This window comes from Perissodus microlepis, chromosome 12, assembly GCF_051167445.1.
Source record: "Perissodus microlepis isolate ML-2025 ecotype Zambia chromosome 12, ASM5116744v1, whole genome shotgun sequence".
Taxonomy (NCBI): domain Eukaryota; kingdom Metazoa; phylum Chordata; class Actinopteri; order Cichliformes; family Cichlidae; genus Perissodus; species Perissodus microlepis.
Window position 1 is genome coordinate 26183041 of NC_140472.1, and position 20273 is coordinate 26203313.

The 20273-nt window shown below is 41.2% G+C and overlaps 2 protein-coding genes across 2 annotated transcripts; both read left to right on the plus strand.

Moving 5' to 3' along the window:
- Positions 1-48: 48 nt before the first annotated feature.
- Positions 49-8077, plus strand: acaa2 (acetyl-CoA acyltransferase 2). The gene is made up of 10 exons (XM_084947513.1): positions 49-198; positions 3872-4038; positions 4134-4262; positions 5404-5520; positions 5614-5761; positions 5870-6045; positions 6335-6464; positions 6559-6629; positions 7270-7424; positions 7523-8077. The coding sequence occupies exons 1-10, from the start codon at positions 183-185 to the stop codon at positions 7602-7604; spliced, it is 1191 nt and encodes a 396-aa protein (XP_084803639.1). The 5' UTR covers positions 49-182; the 3' UTR covers positions 7605-8077.
- Positions 8078-15893: 7816 nt separating this feature from the next.
- rpl6 (ribosomal protein L6) lies at positions 15894-18670 on the plus strand. Its single transcript, XM_084945904.1, has 6 exons — positions 15894-16071; positions 16174-16272; positions 16512-16655; positions 18021-18069; positions 18209-18393; positions 18489-18670. Exons 1-6 carry the CDS (start codon positions 15925-15927, stop codon positions 18639-18641), a joined length of 777 nt encoding a protein of 258 aa, XP_084802030.1. The 5' UTR covers positions 15894-15924; the 3' UTR covers positions 18642-18670.
- The last annotated feature ends 1603 nt before the right edge of the window (positions 18671-20273 follow it).

Here is a 20273-nt window from a genome sequence, read left to right on the forward strand (position 1 = left end):
TTGCGTTGTGTAGATATTTATGTGTAGATGTTTTGTTGAATCTTCATGCAGGAGTAAAACGTTACCGGGCTGCAGTATTTGGGGGAAAGGTCACAGTGGTCCGAGGCTTTTATATGCTCCACGCAGCGAGATATCAGCCTAAAACTTTGATCCGGTCATCGCTGGATTGTTGAGTCTGCGCCATGGCACTTCTCAGAGGTAAACAAACACCATTCATTTCATTTCAGCAGTAAGACTGCTGGGACGGGATTTTCTGATGGGGCGTTTGAAAGTATCTGGGTCACACTGCTGTGCAACAGCGCTTTAAAAATCGACCTTTTTATTCATTTTATATGCAAAGAAGTCTCCTTTCCACATAATTTCACTGCAATGTAGGCGAAAGGTGACAAGATGGTGGCAGTATTATTTAAACAGCTGCTCCTTGCTGCTACTCAACTCAAAGCTGTAAATATGTATTTGAACATTTAATCAGAAACCTTTCACAACTTTGAGGACACCAGTTTGCTTTTGTTATGCCCACACTTTTTTTGGTTTAGAAAATTACAGCTTTCAGCTGTAATATTCATGTGTGCGAATATTGCAGCTATAAGTATATGCTATAGCATATGCTGTGATGCATTTACTTAAGCGAAGGTGAAACCGTGCTTTAAATCTGTTTTAATTATATGTTTAATAGATTACAAATATACATTGTATGTGCCTCATACATTAGTTAATTTGCATTATTGTGTTTCCTGATTTTGCTATTCATATTTTTTCCATATTATGTGTTTATATATGATCGAGGACAGAACATCAAAAAAGTTGGGTAACAGTATTTAATTTGAGTTTTTCTTCATATGGCAATTACATTATGAATATGGAGTAAATGTTTAAAGAAATTATCTATAAGGACTTTGGATTACTGGTCATTGAGCCATTTTATATGCATCATATCAGCAGCTCCCAACATTTTTTTTCCCCATCTTACATGCACAGCCATTCAGTCACCCCCTTGAGTTATTATTCCGTTTAAACACTAAGTAATTATCCACAAAAGTATTGATAACCAAAGAGTTTCAACAGCTTGTCACTACTGTTGTCTAATGAATCACTTATGCAGTCCTCTTTAATACTTTCTGTTGCAAATTCATTACGTTTAGTTTATGTTTAACTTTTCTGCTTAAACCTATCAATTTAAAAAATGTAAACAAAATGACTAGTCAGAAAAGTTTTATAGTGGATTTATAAATAAATACAGTTTTATTGATTCACAAATCTCTGTGCTCTTCTGTGAGTTTGGTCCAGTGCCCCCATTCAGAGTGGAGGGAACATATTACTCAACATTAAACAGACTCCAGCTGTATGCGTCAGGTGTTACTATAATATTTGCAAACTCAATTCCAGGTCAAAGCATCCTGTGTTTCATGACACGTAGCAGACATTAGTCGATAGTTCAGTGTCCCTCTAAAACTGAAAAAGGTCCCTCAGTGCAGCATTTCAAAATAGAGATCATTCCTATTAAGGTACTGTGAACTTTAAACCAATTTTTTTTCCTCTCAAAAATCTTGCTGTGACTTTCAGGTCAATTTTTGGCAGATTATCAATCAGGCCCCAAATGCAGAAACGGGGAATTTAAAAAAAGAAAAAAAGAAAAACAAAGAATTGCCAAAGTAGCTCCTGAAAACCTACTTCAGATTAGAGGACAGGTATGAAGTGAAATGGCATCACTATTCCTGGAAGATTTCTCAGATCCCTGTGTGCAGATGGGTCTAAATTCCGAGTTTCAGTTTATTCCAAATTTGAATTCTGTTTAAATTTACTCTTTACTTGCTCTCAGACTGTTAAAACCTCACCCGGGCTCCAGCTGTAGTAAGTAAATATTAGCTTGAATTAATGTTTCAGAGACAGTTTTAGATTTTCTTTCAGCTGCTGCTTCAGAGGCATTTAGTCTGAGAGCAAGTTAAAATGAAAGAAACAGAATTCAAACGTAGGCTTTCTCTAGATACAAATTTGAAATGCACTTAGCAAGTAGGCGACAAATAGGCGAACTGTTTTAGAATCATTCATTACTATAAAACAAATGTTCTACAAGCAAGAATAAGTTACCAGCAGCCAACATGAAGAAATAACAAAGTTGCGTCTAATAATTTATATTTCTTACTGATCCACATGGAAATGGATCACATCTTGGAGAAGCTCACGGCTCTCCAACGGGAGATTGAGAGACCAGTGTTGGACTGTTAGAACAGCTTTGAAATTCATATGAGTTGTTCGTACTAAAGTAAAAACCACCATCACTTCATGCGGAGACCCCTTTGACGCCAGCTGCGGTCTCAAGGCTGGAGCTGAACAACAACACCCTGATAACGACTGTGTTTAGACTGTTCTTCCCATTCTATGCAAGGCCACCTGGGTTGGCTGGTAGACTGTTTACTTAGCCTGCAGGGTGAAGGACACTGTCTCAGCTGAACTTTGGACACGCGCACACATACATATACACTGATATGCACACACTCATCCCCCCTCCCTTTCCAAACGCCTTCGATGCTTGTTCCCTCCTGGGAACACGGTGGGTCTGACCCCGCGCTGGAATGGTAGCACTAGGCAGGATGGCTGCTGTGTTTTCCCCCAGGGATTAATAAAGTATTCTGATTCTGTTTGCTTCGGATTACTCCTCACCCCCCACCCGACCCTGTGGCTTGCCACGTGTTCCATAATGTTGTGCTGTGGACATCTATGTGCAGAGGAGTTTTTTTGTTTCCTCTTCTCATGCTGTCCTCCCAGGAGCCCAGCATGAGTAGAGGTCTCTTTTTTCCTCTTGTACTTTCCCATTGTAGTGTATATTTCAGTGTTTTTTCTGTAACGCTACCGATTCTCCGACCTGTATCCCCATGTGATGTCTGTGTTGTGTGTGTAAGGTCGGGGGGGGTCCCATTTCACTGCAGGGCAACCTGCACGTGGCGAATAAAGCCTTGATTGATTGATTGATTGATTGATTGATTGATTGATTGAAACAGAAGGACCAGGTTTCAGGAATGATGACACTATTTTTTTTATGGAGAATTATTTTGTCACTAGGTAGCACCTGTTGATCTTTATCATGGAACATAACCTGCACCAGAGCACATTTAGTTCCCTGCACAAAACCTAACATCTTGATCCACCGTTATAACACAAAAAACCTTGACATTAACCAGGTAAGACAAACTCCTACTTTTCTATACAGGCCTCAGGCCTCTGTACAAAGCAACTTAAACAGATTGGACAAAAGAAGTACAAAGCTATATATACACAGAATGAGAGCACTAATGAGAAACATGCGGGAGCGGAACAAAGGCGAACACAATCACCAGCAGGTGAAAACAATGAGGGGAATCAGGGGACAGCAGACAGGATGAAAAAATGACTCGCAACATGAAAGAAAATAACCCTTTAAAGTAAAATAGGAAGTAACCGAGAGGGCCATACTAACATTTAATAAGCTGAACAAGACAAGTAAACAAAGGTGACCGGAATGAGACAGAGGGAAGCAGCAAATAGAAACACAGGGAAGACCATGGCTACATGTACTCATCATAAAACCAAACATCAGAAAATACAAATAACAAAACCATACACAGCAATGAAGCAATAAATCAAAGTCACTGTTAGGAAATAAAAAACAGAAACACTATAGGAGAAAACCTAAACAGGAACTTTAACTTGAATACATCAACAAAGAATTGAAAACAAGAAATCAGACGCAGCTTTATTTCAACACCCTGTAAATCATGTCGCTTTAGTGCTAATTATCCCTTCACAAATCTTCTCTCTCTGTTCGCGCTACAATCTGGCTGTAGCTCAGTGGTGGGTGGTGTTAACTCCAAACTAAAATGCTCTTTTTTCCTAGGTGTATTTATTGTAGCTGCCAAGCGCACTCCATTTGGTACCTATGGTGGAGTACTGAAGGATCACAGTGCAACAGACTTGGCTGAACATGCAGCCAAAGCTGCCCTCGCTGCAGGGGGTGTGGTCCCAGAGCTTGTAAACAGCATCATCATGGGAAATGTCATGCAGGTACTGATCACACATACAACACTGAAAGGATTCATTATAAATGATCTGACTACTGTATCTTACATTTTGTTTCTGATCCATTTCCCTACGTTCAGAGCTCAGCTGATGCACCCTACATTGCTCGTCATGTGGGTCTGAGGTGTGGCGTACCCATCCCAGTGCCCGCTCTCACTGTGAACAGACTGTGTGGATCTGGTTTCCAGTCCATCATTAATGGCGCTCATGTAAGCACTAAACTAACGAAAATAAATCTATCAGACCCATAAAAGAGGAATTAGCCAAAGCAGAAAACAGTGTATTGAATGTTTTCCTATCAACATACAAACTTTAAAAAGTAATAACAGTGACACTACGAAGACAAACGGGAAAGTGAAGCCAAAATAGTATCTGCAGAAGAATGGAAAGGTCAGAGTGGAAAACTGCAGTTTCACGTATGTGGACGGAATTTGGGTGGAAAAATGCAAAGTTTTTTTAATTACAGAAAGACATTAAGGTGTAGGAACAAATTGTTGGAGGGTTGGTGGATCATCAGTAGCTTATCATTACCATTTCCTTTGGGAATGTCCAGAACTTCAAAACTATTTTGGAGTAAAATCCACAAACATTTGAGTGCTGGTTGACGTGGTGAGTTAGTGAGATCCTCAGTACAGCACATTCAAACTAAGGAAGAGAAATACTTAATGAGAGTACTACTTTTTGCAGGGAAAAGAAGCTCTGCAGCTTCTCTGTAAAGAGAAGAGTGAGTGAGTAAGATAAAGAAAAATGTAAGAGGTGGTTTCACATCAGCCCGGTTTTATGATAACTCCAGGAATCTATAAGTTTCTTACTAGGAGTAGAGATAAATGAGGTTGGAGGGTGGGGCACTGGTTGTGGACAGGCAGGTAACGCGAGATGGAAAGGAATCCTTGTGGTGAATGCTTGTTTGAAGGTAGCAGGTGAGCAAGCTTAGGGAAGCCCCTTAAATACAAGCCACTGATGAGACTAATGAGCCACTGGTGTGCTCAGTGAGCAGCAGGAACCCATGCTCTACCCATAGGGCACAGCCTGCATAACCCATCCAAGACCAGAGAAAGACAGAAATGACCGAAACACAACAACCCAGTGCTGCACTATGACAACTGTAATTCATTGGATGAATTATTTGCCGATTTATTTTCATTCTGTACTGTATCTTCCCAAATAAAAAAGAAGATTACAAGTTTCTGATGTTTTCCTGTCATGTATGTTAGGGAAAGTAACCGAACTGATATTTTTAAGTCAGCAGTATGCAAAAACCACAAAACTATCAGTAAAATGATCATTATGTATCTTACTCTTTTTCTGCTGCTCCAAAAACAAAAAATCTGTTCCCCTTTGTGTTTGTAGGAGATTTGTCTCAGGGATTCAGAGGTGGTCCTGTGTGGAGGTTCAGAGAGTATGAGCCAGGCTCCCTATGCTGTCCGTAACATACGATTTGGTACGAAGTTTGGCGTCGATCTAAAGGTTGGTAGATCAGATCTGTGAACACTTGATATAAATGTACATCACCATAACTACAATGATTTGGTATTAAACCTGCCTTCATCTGCCTACCAGCTAGAGGATACCTTGTGGGCGGGCCTGACTGACCTGCATATTAAAACCCCGATGGGCATCACAGCAGAAAACCTGGCAGAGAAATACCAGATCACCCGAGAGGACTGTGACAACTACGCACATCAGACTCAACAAAGGTGGAAGGCAGGTAAGGCAGACCCTGTTTTTTGATATCTTTTCATGGTCTGCCTTTTAATTCACCCTCATACTCAGTTACTGTTTTAAACTCTAAGCTTTTACTGCTTTCTGTTTACAGCTCATGAGGGTGGTTATTTCACAGCAGAAATTGCTCCCATTGAGGTGAAAGCTAAGAAAGGCAAAGTGCCCATGACTCATGATGAGCACCCTCGGCCTCAGACCACTCTGGAACAGATGGCCAAACTACCTCCTGTCTTTAAGAAGGGAGGAACCGTTACTGCTGCTAACGCTTCAGTGAGTTTATGCTAGAGGTGCCGACTGTTCTCAACAATCTGACATGATCGGGTTTTCTTAGTCTAAGTCAGACGGTCCGTGGTCACTGGGAAAAACAGACCACCTTTTTTTTTTATTTTTTTTTTATTTTTTATTTTTTTATGCATTCGAGTCCCTTATTGCTATTGTGTGATATCACTCCAGCATGTTTTTGTACACTCACACTTAAAATACATTTAAATATAGTTCATTATAAATTTTATCCAACCTCCTCCTCTTTCCTGATTGTACCTATTATTTCTGTCCCCAGGGTGTATCTGATGGTGCTGCTGCTTTGGTGATTTCAAGTGAGGATGCTCTGAAGGAACACAAGCTCACTCCTCTGGCCAGAATTGTGGCCTATCACGTGTCAGGCTGTGACCCAAGCATTATGGGAATAGGTTAGCAACACTGCTCTCTTAAAGGTATAATCTGGGCACCTTTGGATTAAAAGTAATGATTACCTAACCTTTCTTTTTACTTTATTTATTTTAGGTCCTGTTCCAGCAATCACGGGAGCACTTAAGAAAGCTGGTCTGACTCTCAAAGACATGGATCTTGCGGAGGTTTGTTCCCATACAGTGAAACAAATACTTACATGCTTTTTTTGTCATATACAAAGCAGTAATGCAACAACTTAAAAATACTCCATTATAATTAATTAAGGAAACTGAAAATAATATGTTGGTGAAAGTGCACACAGCTGTTTTTGCCTGCTTCCTTATTGACAAGAGGTCACCAGCACGTTTGATTTGTGTCTCTTCCTGGGTTTGAACCAGAATCTTTCATTTGTTAGGCAAATATATAAACCACTATTATGAGTAAAATTTACATAAAAACAGTTAGGCCCGTATGTATTTGGGCAGTCACATATTCTTTGTAGTTTTGCCTTTGTACAATGGATTTGAAATCAAACCATTAAGTTGTGATTAAATGTTGACATTAGACATTGAGCTATAAAACCCCACATAATCCCACACTTTCAGAGGCTTGAAATTCATTGGACAAACTAACATCATTTAAACTAATTATTATTTTTTAATACTCAAATATTACTTTAATAATTTAATATTCATATTTTTTAATACTTGAATACTTGAAAGTTGCTTTTTTAAAATATAACATAGCAACCAGCCTGTTGTGATTTATGGTGTTTGTGATTTATTTAGGAAGTGAATACTCAGGTGTTTTTGTTGTTTTGCACAGGTCAATGAGGCTTTTGCTCCTCAGTATCTGGCTGTTTCCAAGGCTCTAGGACTCGACCCGGAGAAAAGCAATGTTAACGGTGGAGCTATTGCCATTGGACATCCTCTCGGTGCTTCTGGAGCTCGCATCACTGCTCACCTGGTGCATGAGCTCAGGTAGCGTAGTCATTTAATGGTGCACGCTATCTTATATAATGAGAAGGGTTCTGCACATTATTTAAAGTGACTTTGAATAATTATTTACTTTCTGACAGGCGGCGAGGAGGCAAGTATGCCATCGGGTCTGCCTGTATTGGCGGTGGTCAGGGTATCGCCATCATCATTGAAAAATGCTGAGAGAAGAACCTGCCAGCTTAGGTTTCCTGCAGAAGAATGACCTACACTCAATCACACAGTCCGCTAATTCTAAATAAAATGCAGATGATACATTGTAAAAGGGATATTTTTCCACATTTTCACATCAGAACATGTGCGCTAAATGTTTCAGTCTTGAGTTGGCTTGGAAGTCCAGTAAAGACTGAGTGCTCATTGCTCACTGACATGCCTGTTCCTGTTTCACAAAAGTGCAAAAGACTTTTCAAGCACGTGCCTAAAATGATGGTACAGTGTGTAGCATATAATAACAGTGAAGTTTGTGATAGGACAGAGTGAGACTTGATGGAACTGGAATTTGCCTTAATAGCAGAGAGATTGAGAACATGTTAAGTTTTAATGCTAGAAAATTACCTGTGATGGCTCCAGCAAAAACTGATTTTGTACTTCTGTGTCAGAGAATCTCAAATTAAAAAAATGTGTTTTCATGATCAGTCTTTTATTGCAGCTGCAACTTTTTTTCAAACCCATTTTCCAGCTCTTGAATAAAATATTCTATATGATTTTTTTTTGGTTAGTTGGTGTCAAGGGCAATGTTCCCTCTAATTTGTCATGTGTCTGAGCGAACACACAAACTCCCTGAGCGGTCCCTTGGACCACTGTGAGCAACAGCAGACGTGTACACTGTGGTCACGCCAGCATCAAATACATCCAAGTCACATGGTTTATTAAAATAATCAAATTACAGCATTTACATTTAAGTTAGACTACTTTTAATTAACTGCTTTAGCCCACTTACAGTGTTTTTGCTCACAGGCAGAGAGTGCTTTCGAGCGTTTTCCTTATAAAACGCCGTTTTTACTGTTTCTTCTTGCAGTAAATATAAACAACGATAGTATTCAGGAAGAAAACCAAACATTACATATATTTTTATCATAACTCTGGTTTTACGTGGCCTATTTAAAAACTGGTATAAAGTCCACACTTTTTCCGTCAATTGTTCATCTGTCCTGCTCACATCTCCAATGGTTGTACACGTTGTCATTAACGTGGCTTCACTCCACATCAGCCACGCCGCTTTGCTAGATAAAACAACGGTGTCGGCACATAAGGGCGCTGTCATAGCCTGTCAACGACGTTGATTAGCTGTGTATATACGAATGTGAATCGCATCATTGGCTGGACTACGGGATAAAGTGGCATCGTTCTAATCCCATACTGGAGCAGCCAGTCACTTACTGACTAACACTGCAAAACAATGAATTGTTAACGTATTTATTTTAATTTCAATTCAGGTTAGATTTTTTTTTTGTGCGCAACGCAGATTTTCTGTGCGCAGAGACCGTGCCAGCAGTGCGCAATTGTGGCTTAGAGGGAACATTGGTCAAGGGATTTATGTCCCTACCCTCACCTATGGTCATGAGCTGTAGGTAGTGACCGAAAGAATGAGAGCGGAAGCTTCATCTGAAAGGTGGCATCTGAAAGCCTCTCCCTTAGAGATAGGGTAAGGAGTTTGGCCATCTGGAAGGGGCACAGAATAGAGTCTACTGTCAGATGTGAAGCCTTCACACTGAAACCGGTTCATGCAACAGGACAAACTACAACAGACTGGCAGAAAAAATCAAGTTGTTGGAATGGTTCAGTAAAAGTCCATATGTCAACCAGACTGAATTAATAGGGCTGTGCATTCAATGAAGTTAAGTGATAAATTAAAGAAGGGTAGAGAACTTTTTTTCCACAGGTATCTGACACGGGAGACTAAATATGTCATAGTCAAAGGAGCTTGCAAAGAAAAGCGTCTGGACTTCTTTAAGTTACTTGAAGACGTTTCACCTCTCATCTGAGAAGCTTCTTCAGTTCTGACCTGGATGACTGAGAACCTTCACAGACATATTGCCGTACATTTTGGGAGGAACACCCTTCAACTGGTGCGGGAGTATGAAAGGGAATTAAATATGTCATACTTAAAAGAAGATTATTTCAAATTATTACTGTTAAAGGAGATTCTGCAAGCTATTGAATCATGGACACTGGACAATCACCAGTCTATAGACCTGTACATGAAGCAAACTGGTAATAGAGTTGCTTTTTATTAAAGTTTTTGAATTTATACAAACCCTCCCTTTAGTATGCAGTCTCAGAACACAGCATCATGTACCCCAATTTCACTAGTGGAGACAGATTTGTAGTCCGTCATATCAATGTAATGGCAGCCATCCTTTATGAGACATGTTTAGAGTGAAAAATGCCTTTGTTTATATCAACATGCTCTGTTTACAACGTCCACTGACTTTTCTTTTTTTTTTTGCTACTGAGCATCGTTGAAATACACAAAGAATTAGTTTGTGAAAAATATTTTTCACCTAACTTTACTACCTGCTCTCTCCTTCTTCTTGTTCTTCTACAACATCTCTCTTTTCTTCCTCACCACTCAACTAGAATTATATTCACAGGAAAAAAGAAAAATATAATCTTATGATAATTATTATAAGAGCAGGTTAGGGATCCATAATTGATATAAAAAGGTATAAAAGGTATAAACTGATCCATATCAATTTACAGCAATATTCAAACTGAGTACTGACTGCTGCTGGACACTGACTTACAAACACTGAAGCCAAATTCAGCCACAAGAGGAATAGAAATGTTTAACTAAAATAATAATAAAGTCAGGTCCTTGCTAATAAACTCTAGTGATTTAAGCTACAACAGCATGTTTTGAACCCTATTTAGAGAAAAAATAAAATTAAGCAGACGCTTTATAAGTCACAGCAATGTCCCCACTTTATCAGAACCGTTTGGACTTTTGGTATATTTCAGTTAAAGTGTGTTTACTTCCTTATTGTCATAGTAGACTATGTGGCAGGCAAGGGTAGGATCCAAGCGCAGGACTCAGAGGCGGGAGAAATAAAACAAAAGAGGCAGCTTTCGTGCTGTGATACAAAAATGAGCAATGAGCAGAGGGAGATTGAGGATTTAAATACAGACAGGACAACGAAAGGATGGGCGACAGGTGGGAACACAGGAGGAACAAATCACACATAATAAGACAGGGGAAGCAAAACTGAACATGCAGAACACAGGACGAGACACTGTTAAAATAAAAACGAAACACACTGAGATGTAGACTAAGACACACAGGCTTGACACTGGGGCCAGGGGAGAAACAGACATGGGGACGTGATTGACACTAAATAGACACAAAAGAACCACCAATCACTGAGATGAAAAAACAAACAAACAAATGTGAAAACAAGACTGACAGGAAGAGACGAGACACTAAGGGAGAGAAACTTAAAAATCACAAGGAACTGAAGACTAACTCAAACATACTTATTAAAAGACTTAAAAGTTATCATGAACCTTGGAAGAACAGAAAAGTTTTCAATATTAAGCAACAAACTCCACAAACTAGAAAACACTGGGTCATAGTATGTTATAGTTTCTTGGAATTTACTGGTGCTTAGACCAGCAGCACTACAGCTTAGAGTTTGAGATCTTGAAACATTGCTATTCTGCTGTAGTTGGTGCTGGAGTCCTGCTGCTAAAAACCAGTGTTAGAAGAATAATAAACCTAGGAACTTAATCCCATAACATCACTGTGGTGCAATAAACCATTGCTCATCCGAGACTCTACCAAACATCTACCTTCTTTTTACTTTGTGTCAGATGGCAGAGGGAGACAAAGCTGCCAAAAAGAAGAAGAACAGGAGCCAGAACCCGGTTCTGACCCGGGGCATCGGTCGCTACTGCTGGTCTGCTCGCAGGGCTATATATAAGAAAAAGACCAAGACCACTGAGACCAAGAGGCAGACCTGTGGTGCCATACAATTTTTTTAATATTGATCAAAGACATGCCACTTTTTCTTTGTCACTTTTTTAGATGATAATTTGTTTTGCTCCAGGTGGAGGATAAGAGTAAGGCTAGACCTAAGGCTAGTCATCAAGACTGTTAGAAGAGACACCAGTTTGGGAGGCCAGTCGCATGGCCAGCATTGGACATGATGGTGATCTGGAAGACGACAAAGCAGGCAAAGCAGGCCTAGGGTTCAACCATTACAGCGAAGACTATTGGGTAACAGCACTGGAAACCGACAACAGAATCCTTCAGGTGGCTTAGTTGGTGGCTTGCAGCGATTGGCAGGTGGCCTGCTGGAGCGTGGATTCATTGGTAGCTGGCAGCAATTGAGATGGAGACCCTTGGGATACCCTTGGCAGGTGGAATCCACTCCGGCGTGGTGGCAGGCAGCGGCATATAGACCATGGCAGGTACTGGCATGTAGTCTGTGGCATGCAGCAGAGAGGGACCAACAGGTTTGGTCCAAGAAGCAGCGGGTGGTGTGGCATCCGAGCGCCCCACAATGCAATTAACATGCAACATGAATGCTACAACAAAGGCGGACGTCGAGGCAAGAATATACTTGTTGTTCTGTCTGTGCCTTTTCGTCAGAATCGGGGAACACGGGATTGTTTTTTGTAGCCATTTCCCTCTTTTCCGGGTTTCGGAAATGGCGGTGTTGATATTTGTGAACAAAATGCTCTCATGAATCATCGAGTATCACAATGTAGGACCTTCTCGGATCGCTTGGAACTGTGGCCGAGCAGGTACTAAAAAAGTATCTGGTACCAGGTACTATGACCAAATGGAAAACCCTGAAAACTGAGGCAAACCGAACTGAGTTGATCCGAGGAGGTATTTATGGAAAAGGGGCTAGAGCAACAGAAGATCATTATTTGGACTACAAGTACCATCACATCTTGTAAACTTAACGTAAACTTAACGTAAACGTAACGTCCTTCCCCAGCGTCCTTATATACGTCGCACACCCGGATGTCGATCTTTTTGTCTTCACAAAGGTAAGACAGCCGTGCCTTCGTGTTACTGTAGGAAAAAAAATCTGCTTTCATCCATGATACAGAGTAAAAAACACTCTCCAATTATCATGAGATGATTCTTTATGTTTAGACGATACAGTAGATATCATTATTTCCATGATTTATTCGTCATGTTACTGTAGATATGTTTAGATGTGCAGCTTTAGGCCACCGCTCGCCTCTGCGCTCGCCTTAGCTAGGCTGGTAGAAACGTGTTTTATTCCTTCAGTCTTCTTTGTTATTTATTTCATTAATTCGCTGTCAGTGTTTGGGTACTTCATTAAACCATGGAAATTTTAAGAAATTAATTTCGTCTTAACGAAAATGAAGAAGAGAAATGTCTGGTTGGCCGGGAAAGTTGTAACAAGTTGCTAATGGCTAGCTAGCGATACTTGTCATGGGTCGTGTCCAAATTCATGGGCTGCATCCTCCTGAGGCCACATTTGTAGACCGATTATGTCACAGCGACGCGCCGAAGGCTGTCCAAATTTGTAGACTCCTCCGAATGCAGCCGACAAATGCGTCCTCCTTTTCCCCGAATTTGAAGGATGGGTCAGGTGTGTCCTTCGTGGCCTACCATATCCCAGAATTCATAACGCGGCCCAGCCAAACTCCAGTTTCCAACAATGGCGGCCGCTACTAAGTTTTAAAATTACTCATACTAATCTTTCTGGGTCACAAAATAAACTTTTAACATATTTTCAGGCGAGAAAGTAGCTGTGTAAACATCAAATATCTGCTTGGTTTATCAAGATATCGCATATTTGCAAAAGTGCTTCGACGTTTTCGGAGACGTCTGCTACCCACCAGCTTGATAGCTAGCCGGGAACTCGAGGGTCACTGAAGCCGCCGAGAACGGCACAACTCCCGGCACATCATTTTCAGATCACCGCGGACTTTCGCTACTCGGGTTAAACATAATATATAAGTCACTTAGACAACCTAAAAATGTTATTGTTGGGCTTTTTTCAGTGTTTTGTTTGTTCGTGAGTAAATCAGTTTGGCTGAGATTAAAGTTATTAGATTAGATTAGATAAAATGAAACTTTATTAATCCCCCGGGTGGGTTCCTCCTTGGTTTTTACACAGCTGACTAAACGTCAAACAGAAAACTGATTAAACAGAAGTATGAGACGGTCGAGAATTTACGCCAGTGTCCTGTTATATTTTAGATAGCAAGGAGCAGACGGCTGAGTTTATTAAACTCCACCGAGACTGCGGTGACACTAATCAGAAGGCTAGACCGTCCAATTTCCACAGCCGTTTACTTCCGGCCTACCCGACCTTCTGAGGACCCGGCCCACGTAGACCACGAAGGCCGGGTCCTCAGGAGGATGCAGCCCATGAATTTGGACACAGGGTTGTCAATTTAGCAACTTTTTCTTCGCCACTTGTTTTGATGATAATTTGTTCTGCTTCAGTTGAAGAAGAAGAATATTAATGCTAGAACAAACACCACTGTCCTCAAGACTGTTGGAAGAGACAACTGTTCAGGAGGTTGGTCACGAGGCCACCGGCAGACGCAATTGTGATCTGGAAGCTGACAAAGAAAGCGCAGCAGGTCTAGGGGTCAACCATTACAGCGAAGACCCATGGACGACAGGACCAGAGGCCAACGACGGGGCGAAGGCGGGACCTTTCAAGTGGCTTGGATTGTGGCAATTAGCAGGCGGCCAGCGGTGGCGTGGCTTGGCAGGTGGTCTGCTGCAGTGTGGATTAGCTGGTGGCTGGCACCCTTTGGAGGATTGGCAGGTGGACTCCACGGTGGTGTCCGCGGCAGGTGGCGGCGTGGAATCCGCGGCAGGTGTCGTGGAGTCTGCGGCAGGCCGCGGGGAGGGACCAACTGATTTGGAGTGGAGTCCACTGCAGGTGACTCTGGTGACACTGTTCTTTCTAATGCAGTCTTATAAGGATATTAATGACAAACCACACTGTTGAAGTAGCAATGCCTCTGTAAGCACACTGTAACATCATGACATCAACAATACTGTACATAAAACCTATCTTCATTCTGTCCTGTACTGTTTCCAGCAGACAAGTTAGGAAAATATAACATTTGAAGACAGTCAGAAAAGAATATTAGAATATGCGATTATAACTAGTTTTAATATAGTTATTTTTGTGGTGCTCTTATGGAGAAGGGTCTAAACTCGCCTATGCTACATAAGCTCCTTTTCCATTCGAACCTATTTGGACCAACTCACCACTAGACTTGGATCAAATGATTTTCCATTACAGTGTAGTACCTCGAAATGTGCATGGTCTCGAGACGTAATTAATATGCAAGATGAATGCAACAACAAAGGTGGACGTCCAGTCAAGAATATACCTGCTGCTCTGTCTGTGTCTTTTCGTCAGACTCTGGGAACATGGGATTGTTTTTTGTAGCCATTTCCCTCATTGCTGGATTTCAAAAATGGCGGTGTTGAATGAAATGCTCTTATTAATCATTGAGTAATGCCTGTGACCCAGCCAATCGGTGGCATGCAGTCTGACAATGTCACAATTTATGACCTGCTCGGATGGCTTGGAACTTTGGCAGAACAGGTACTAAAAAACACCTGGTGCCAGGTGCTATAACCTAATGAAAAACCCTGAACACCGTGCGGAGTCGATCCGAGGAGGTATTTGTGGAAATGGGGCTATAGCAACAGAAAATCATTATGTGGACTACAAGTACCATCACATCATGTAAACAACGTAATTACGTCAACGCCATTGCCCAGCGTCCTTATATACGTCACATGCCCGGATGTCGGTCTTTTTTTCATAGCAAAGGTAAGACAGCCTTGCCTTCGTGTTACTGTGGGAAAGAAATCTGCTTTCATCCGTGTTAGAGAATAAAAAATACTCTCTCCAACTATCATGAGACGATTCATTATGTTTAGACTGTACGGTAGACATCACTATTGCCATGATTTATTCTTCATGTTATTGTAGATATGCTTAGATGTGCAGGTTTAGGCCGCCGGCTAGCCTCCGTACAGCCTGTAACGTTAGCAAGGCTGGTGGTTGAAACGTGTCGTCTTTCTTCAGTCCTCGGTTTTATTCATTCCACTAATTCGCTGTCGGTGTTTGGGTATTTCATTTAAACCTGGAAATGTTAAGAAATCAATTTTGTCTAATTGTAAATGAAGACGAGAAATGGCTGGTTAGCCCGGAAAGTTGCTAACGGCTAGCCAGCGTTACTTGTCATGCTTCTGCATTTATGATGGCTCTTTGGTAGTAACCAGCCAAATCATTTTCATAGTACTTTATAGTTTCTTAGTGTTTACTGGTGCTTACTAATAGTTTGTGCAGAAATGCTAGCAGCACAACAGCTTAGAGTTTAAGGTCTTAATACATTGCTGTTCTGCTGTTGTTAGTGCAATAAACCTAGGAACACATTCCCATAACATCACTGTGGTATCATAAATCATTGCTCATCTGAGACCCTAACAAACATCTACCTTCGTTTTACTTTGTGTCAGATGGCAGAGGGAGACAAAGCTGCCAAGAAGAAGAAGCACGGGAGCCGGAACCCGGTTCTGGCCCGGGGCATCGGTCGCTACTCCCGGTCCGCTATGTATGCTCGCAGGGCCATGTACAAGAGGAAGACCAAAACCACTGAGACCAAGGTAAGGGCAGACCTTTGACACCACACAAATCGTTTAATAATGGTCAAAGGCATGCCACTTTTTCTTTGCCACTTGTTTCGATGGTAATTTGTTCTCCTTCAGGTGGAAAAGAAGATTAAGGCTAGACCCAAGGCCACTGTCGTCAAAACCGTTGGAGGAGACAAGAACGGAGGCACTCGTGTTGTCAAACTGCGCAAGATGGTGAGTAATGCATATACATTTGTCCTTTCTATTAAGATTTGTTTTATGTAGGTAAAATTTGGAATTCTATCTGTTCAAACACAGACACAGTTAATACACACAGTGTTTTTAATCGTGCGTGACGTTTATTGCCTTGTGGTCATGTTGTGGTTTTTTGGAGGCAAACATTTGTCCATAAAGTTTATATATTGACAACAACATACAACACGAATCTAAAGTTTTATTTTCTACTCCGACAGCCCCGCTACTACCCCACAGAGGACGTGCCCCGTAAACTGAAGAGCCATGGGATCAAGCCCTTCTCCCAGCACAAGAGGAACCTGCGTGCCTCCATCACACCAGGAACTGTCCTCATTCTGCTCACTGGGCGCCACCGTGGAAAGGTGACAACAGTTTCTGGCATATGCCTCAATAATGAGTCAGTCTCATCAATTAGCAGGAGCACTTGCAGCTTCACACAGGCTGACTTTTTCAGGCTGTAGCATCAGTTGATGATGTCACATTACAGATGAATATTCTGTTTCAATGACACCTGGTTTATCTTTAGTGGAAAGTCCACTCTGGGTGTCATAAGAGCAAGGATCTTGCTTTAGGACCAAATCAGCTCTGCTTGCCATAAGTTAAAACTTGCTGGAATCACGAGGTGTTATATTTATTTATTTTTAGGTATTATGTAATCAAAAAACAAAACAAAAACTGTCACCCATAGAAGACTTAGTCAACCCCAAAGGGCATAGTCATGAGTTTTGTTAATGTGGGTCTCGTATACTGAACCATAATGGACACTTTTGGTTTTCAAATGGACAGAAATATCACTGGAAGTTAGATTGGTACCTATTTGTGGTTCCCTCTAAGGCCCATTCTGAGCCATGAAAAATGTGATATCGTGTAAATCTGTTGGCTTTGTTACTCTAGAAGAGCAAAAACAAATCCTCCACAGTTGGAAACTGCCTTCATGCCGTATGAAGGATCCATAGCAGTGATAGCTTTGGTGTCGGTCATGTTTTGTTTGCAATTCATAGTTTAGTTCATTATAGAAGAATTTTCATAGTAATATTAATGAGTTAGTTTTATAGGGCTAGCGGGCAGTTCATGTCAAATATAAACTACATTGAACGTGAACTGCATCACTGCATGAACACGCCAGTGAAGCACTCAGTCTACAGTTAATGGACTTTGCCAAAAGAACCCAAGCTGAGGCATATTTCAGCATAGTTTGCTAATGATCTGTTGAGCATTATTTTCTGCCATGAATTATCATAGAACTTTAAAAAAAACAAAAAACAAAACAGTGAATAGATGCAAAACACATGGTATCAGATACATTTTTCCTGAAAATAAACCTGCTGAAGGTTGTTTATCAAACACACTGGGTACATCACCATAATCACACCCTCACTACCACAGACATTGTCGCTCCTACTCTTGAATGCTGCATGGGCGAGTTATGGAAGCGAGCGTTCCCACACACTTCAAACTGCGGCTGACCTAAATAATGCTTCAGCTGTGGAACTGAGAGGCAGAGAGGCCCTTCATTAAAATTAGGACAGCACGTCAAAAAGATTACTTTTCTCCAATCTTAATAACTTGGCATTAAAGCCGACTGAGGTTATTAAACTGGTCTACCCACTACCATAGTTAAAATGTTAAAATGGTCTTATTCATGGTGACACAGGATATATGGAGCAATGGATGCCGTAATGTTAATTCTTAATTCTTTAATGCTTAAATTGCACTTTTTATTTCAGCGCGTGGTCTTCCTGAAGCAGCTCTCCAGTGGTCTCCTGCTCGTCACTGGTAAGGATGGGTTTTGTTCTTCTTTAAATACTGTCCTTACTTCAGTTATGCACATGGCAGTAGAACCTGTAATAAATTAAATTACAAGAAAGATGTTGACATCTTTTAAACTCTTGTAATCTTTGTTTCCTTTGCGCAGGCCCTCTTGCCCTGAACAGAGTCCCCGTGCGCAGGGCCCACCAGAAGTTTGTGATTGCCACAAACACCAAAATTGACATCTCTGGTATGAAGATCCCAAAAACCCTCAACGATGCCTACTTCAAGAAGAAGAAGCTGAGGAGGCCCCGTCACCAGGAGGGAGAAATCTTTGATACAGAAAAAGAGGTAATATATATATTCTGTTAAAATGAATTTTTACTGTACTGAAAATGACCTTTTGGATTAAAAACGACTGACTCGTTGGTTTTCTTCACGTACAGAAATTCCAGCTGACAGAGCAGAGGAAGGAGGACCAGAAAGCCGTTGATTCTCAGCTGTTGCCCCTCATCAAGAAAGTACCTCAGCTGCAAGGGTACCTGCGCTCTTCCTTCTTCCTGTCTAATGGCGTCTACCCTCACAAGCTGGTTTTCTAAATGTGTTGAAATAAACAGTGACCGCTTCATGCCATGTCTCATCTGGTTTTTACTTAAATTCTTTGCATAGGGTCCTTAATAATTAACCTGGCCAATTCAGTAGCACATTGTAATATACATGCCCATCTATATGGGTCAACTATCCAAAGCAACAAAGGGTGGAGAAGTATCAGAAGTAATGTGAGTTTAAAAACGTAGTAGCAACAATGAAATGGAATGTTTACCAAGGTGGTTGAGGCCAGCTATGTTTGTGGTTTGGGAGACTGACACAAACACTGAAGACAGGAGATGAGGTTGATGAATAGGATTAGGAGTAAGTTCAACCTATGGACAACTCATGTTGATTGGCTATGAGGTGAGATCAAGATGATATGGATGAGCAGAGAAGTGTTCTAGCTGTACTCTTAAGGGGTCACTACAGTGGATCATCTCTCCATATCGCCTTTTGCTTTTTTTTGTTTGTTTTGCGTGCACTCTTTTCATCCTCCTTGGTCTTATGTTTAGCATCAATTTAACAATATATTCTCTCTCCTGGCATTTCAGTCTTGCCACTAATGTTCTCCCAACTATTCACCCTGTCTTGTATATGATACACCCCTCCTTCAATCTTCTCCTGGTCGCTCACCTGACCAGGAAAAAATCTTCACCTGCAACTCACCAGAATTTGAAGCTTGAGCTTACAGGGGTGTGGAAACTCCAGACCTCAAGGGCTGGTGTCGTGCAGGTTTTTGATCTCACACTGGGTCAACACATTTGAATCAAATGATTAGTTCATTACCAGGCCTCTGGAGAACTTCGAGACATGTTGAGGAGGCGATTTTGCCGTTTAAATCAGCTGTGTTGGATCAAGGACACGTCTAAAACCTGCAGGACACCGACCCTCAAGGCCTGGAGTTTGACACCTATGAGCTACCAGGTGAGTGGAAGGCCAAAGAGGTCAATGAAAAGGGAGGATTCAGGGTCAACTGATTCAGCCAAACTAAGAGCTTTATGAAGAGAAATTTTAAGCCTAATCTAAAAAGTAAAGGTGGTGTCTGTCTTTCTAATTCCAAACTGAGCTGGTTCCACAGAAGAGAGAGCTGACAGGTAAAGGCTCTGTTTGGGATGCTGAACAAATGTTAAAAAGCAATCCTACATATGCACATTTGAGGACATAATGATCAAAGTCATGGGTGCGGTCAAGGTAATGTCATTTAAAGCAAATATAGACATATTTCTAAGACTTTTAGGATTGAGTACAATAGCCTCACTAGTGTCACTTTAGAATAAAACCCTAAAAACACCTGCGCTTCAATTTGAAACATCTGGCTTTATGATTAAAGCTAGGCGTCACCTGAATAGTAATGGATATATATGCAATGTTTTCCCGCATTATCCAAGGATAATGCATTGTAACAGAACCCTGTGACTCATCATTTAATGGATTTAATGAACTGAAAGACGCTTTGTCATATCGAGACCTGAGGAAGCACAGATTGGAAAACGCTCATCCTGAACAAATGTAACCCCATTACACCATCCTGGAAAGAGACTGGGAGTGGCACAAGTCATGATCATCTTGTTGATGGCGGGGTTATAGATGTGGCCTCAGTATGCAAGATAGTCACATTAACCAATCTGAAAGCTGAAATG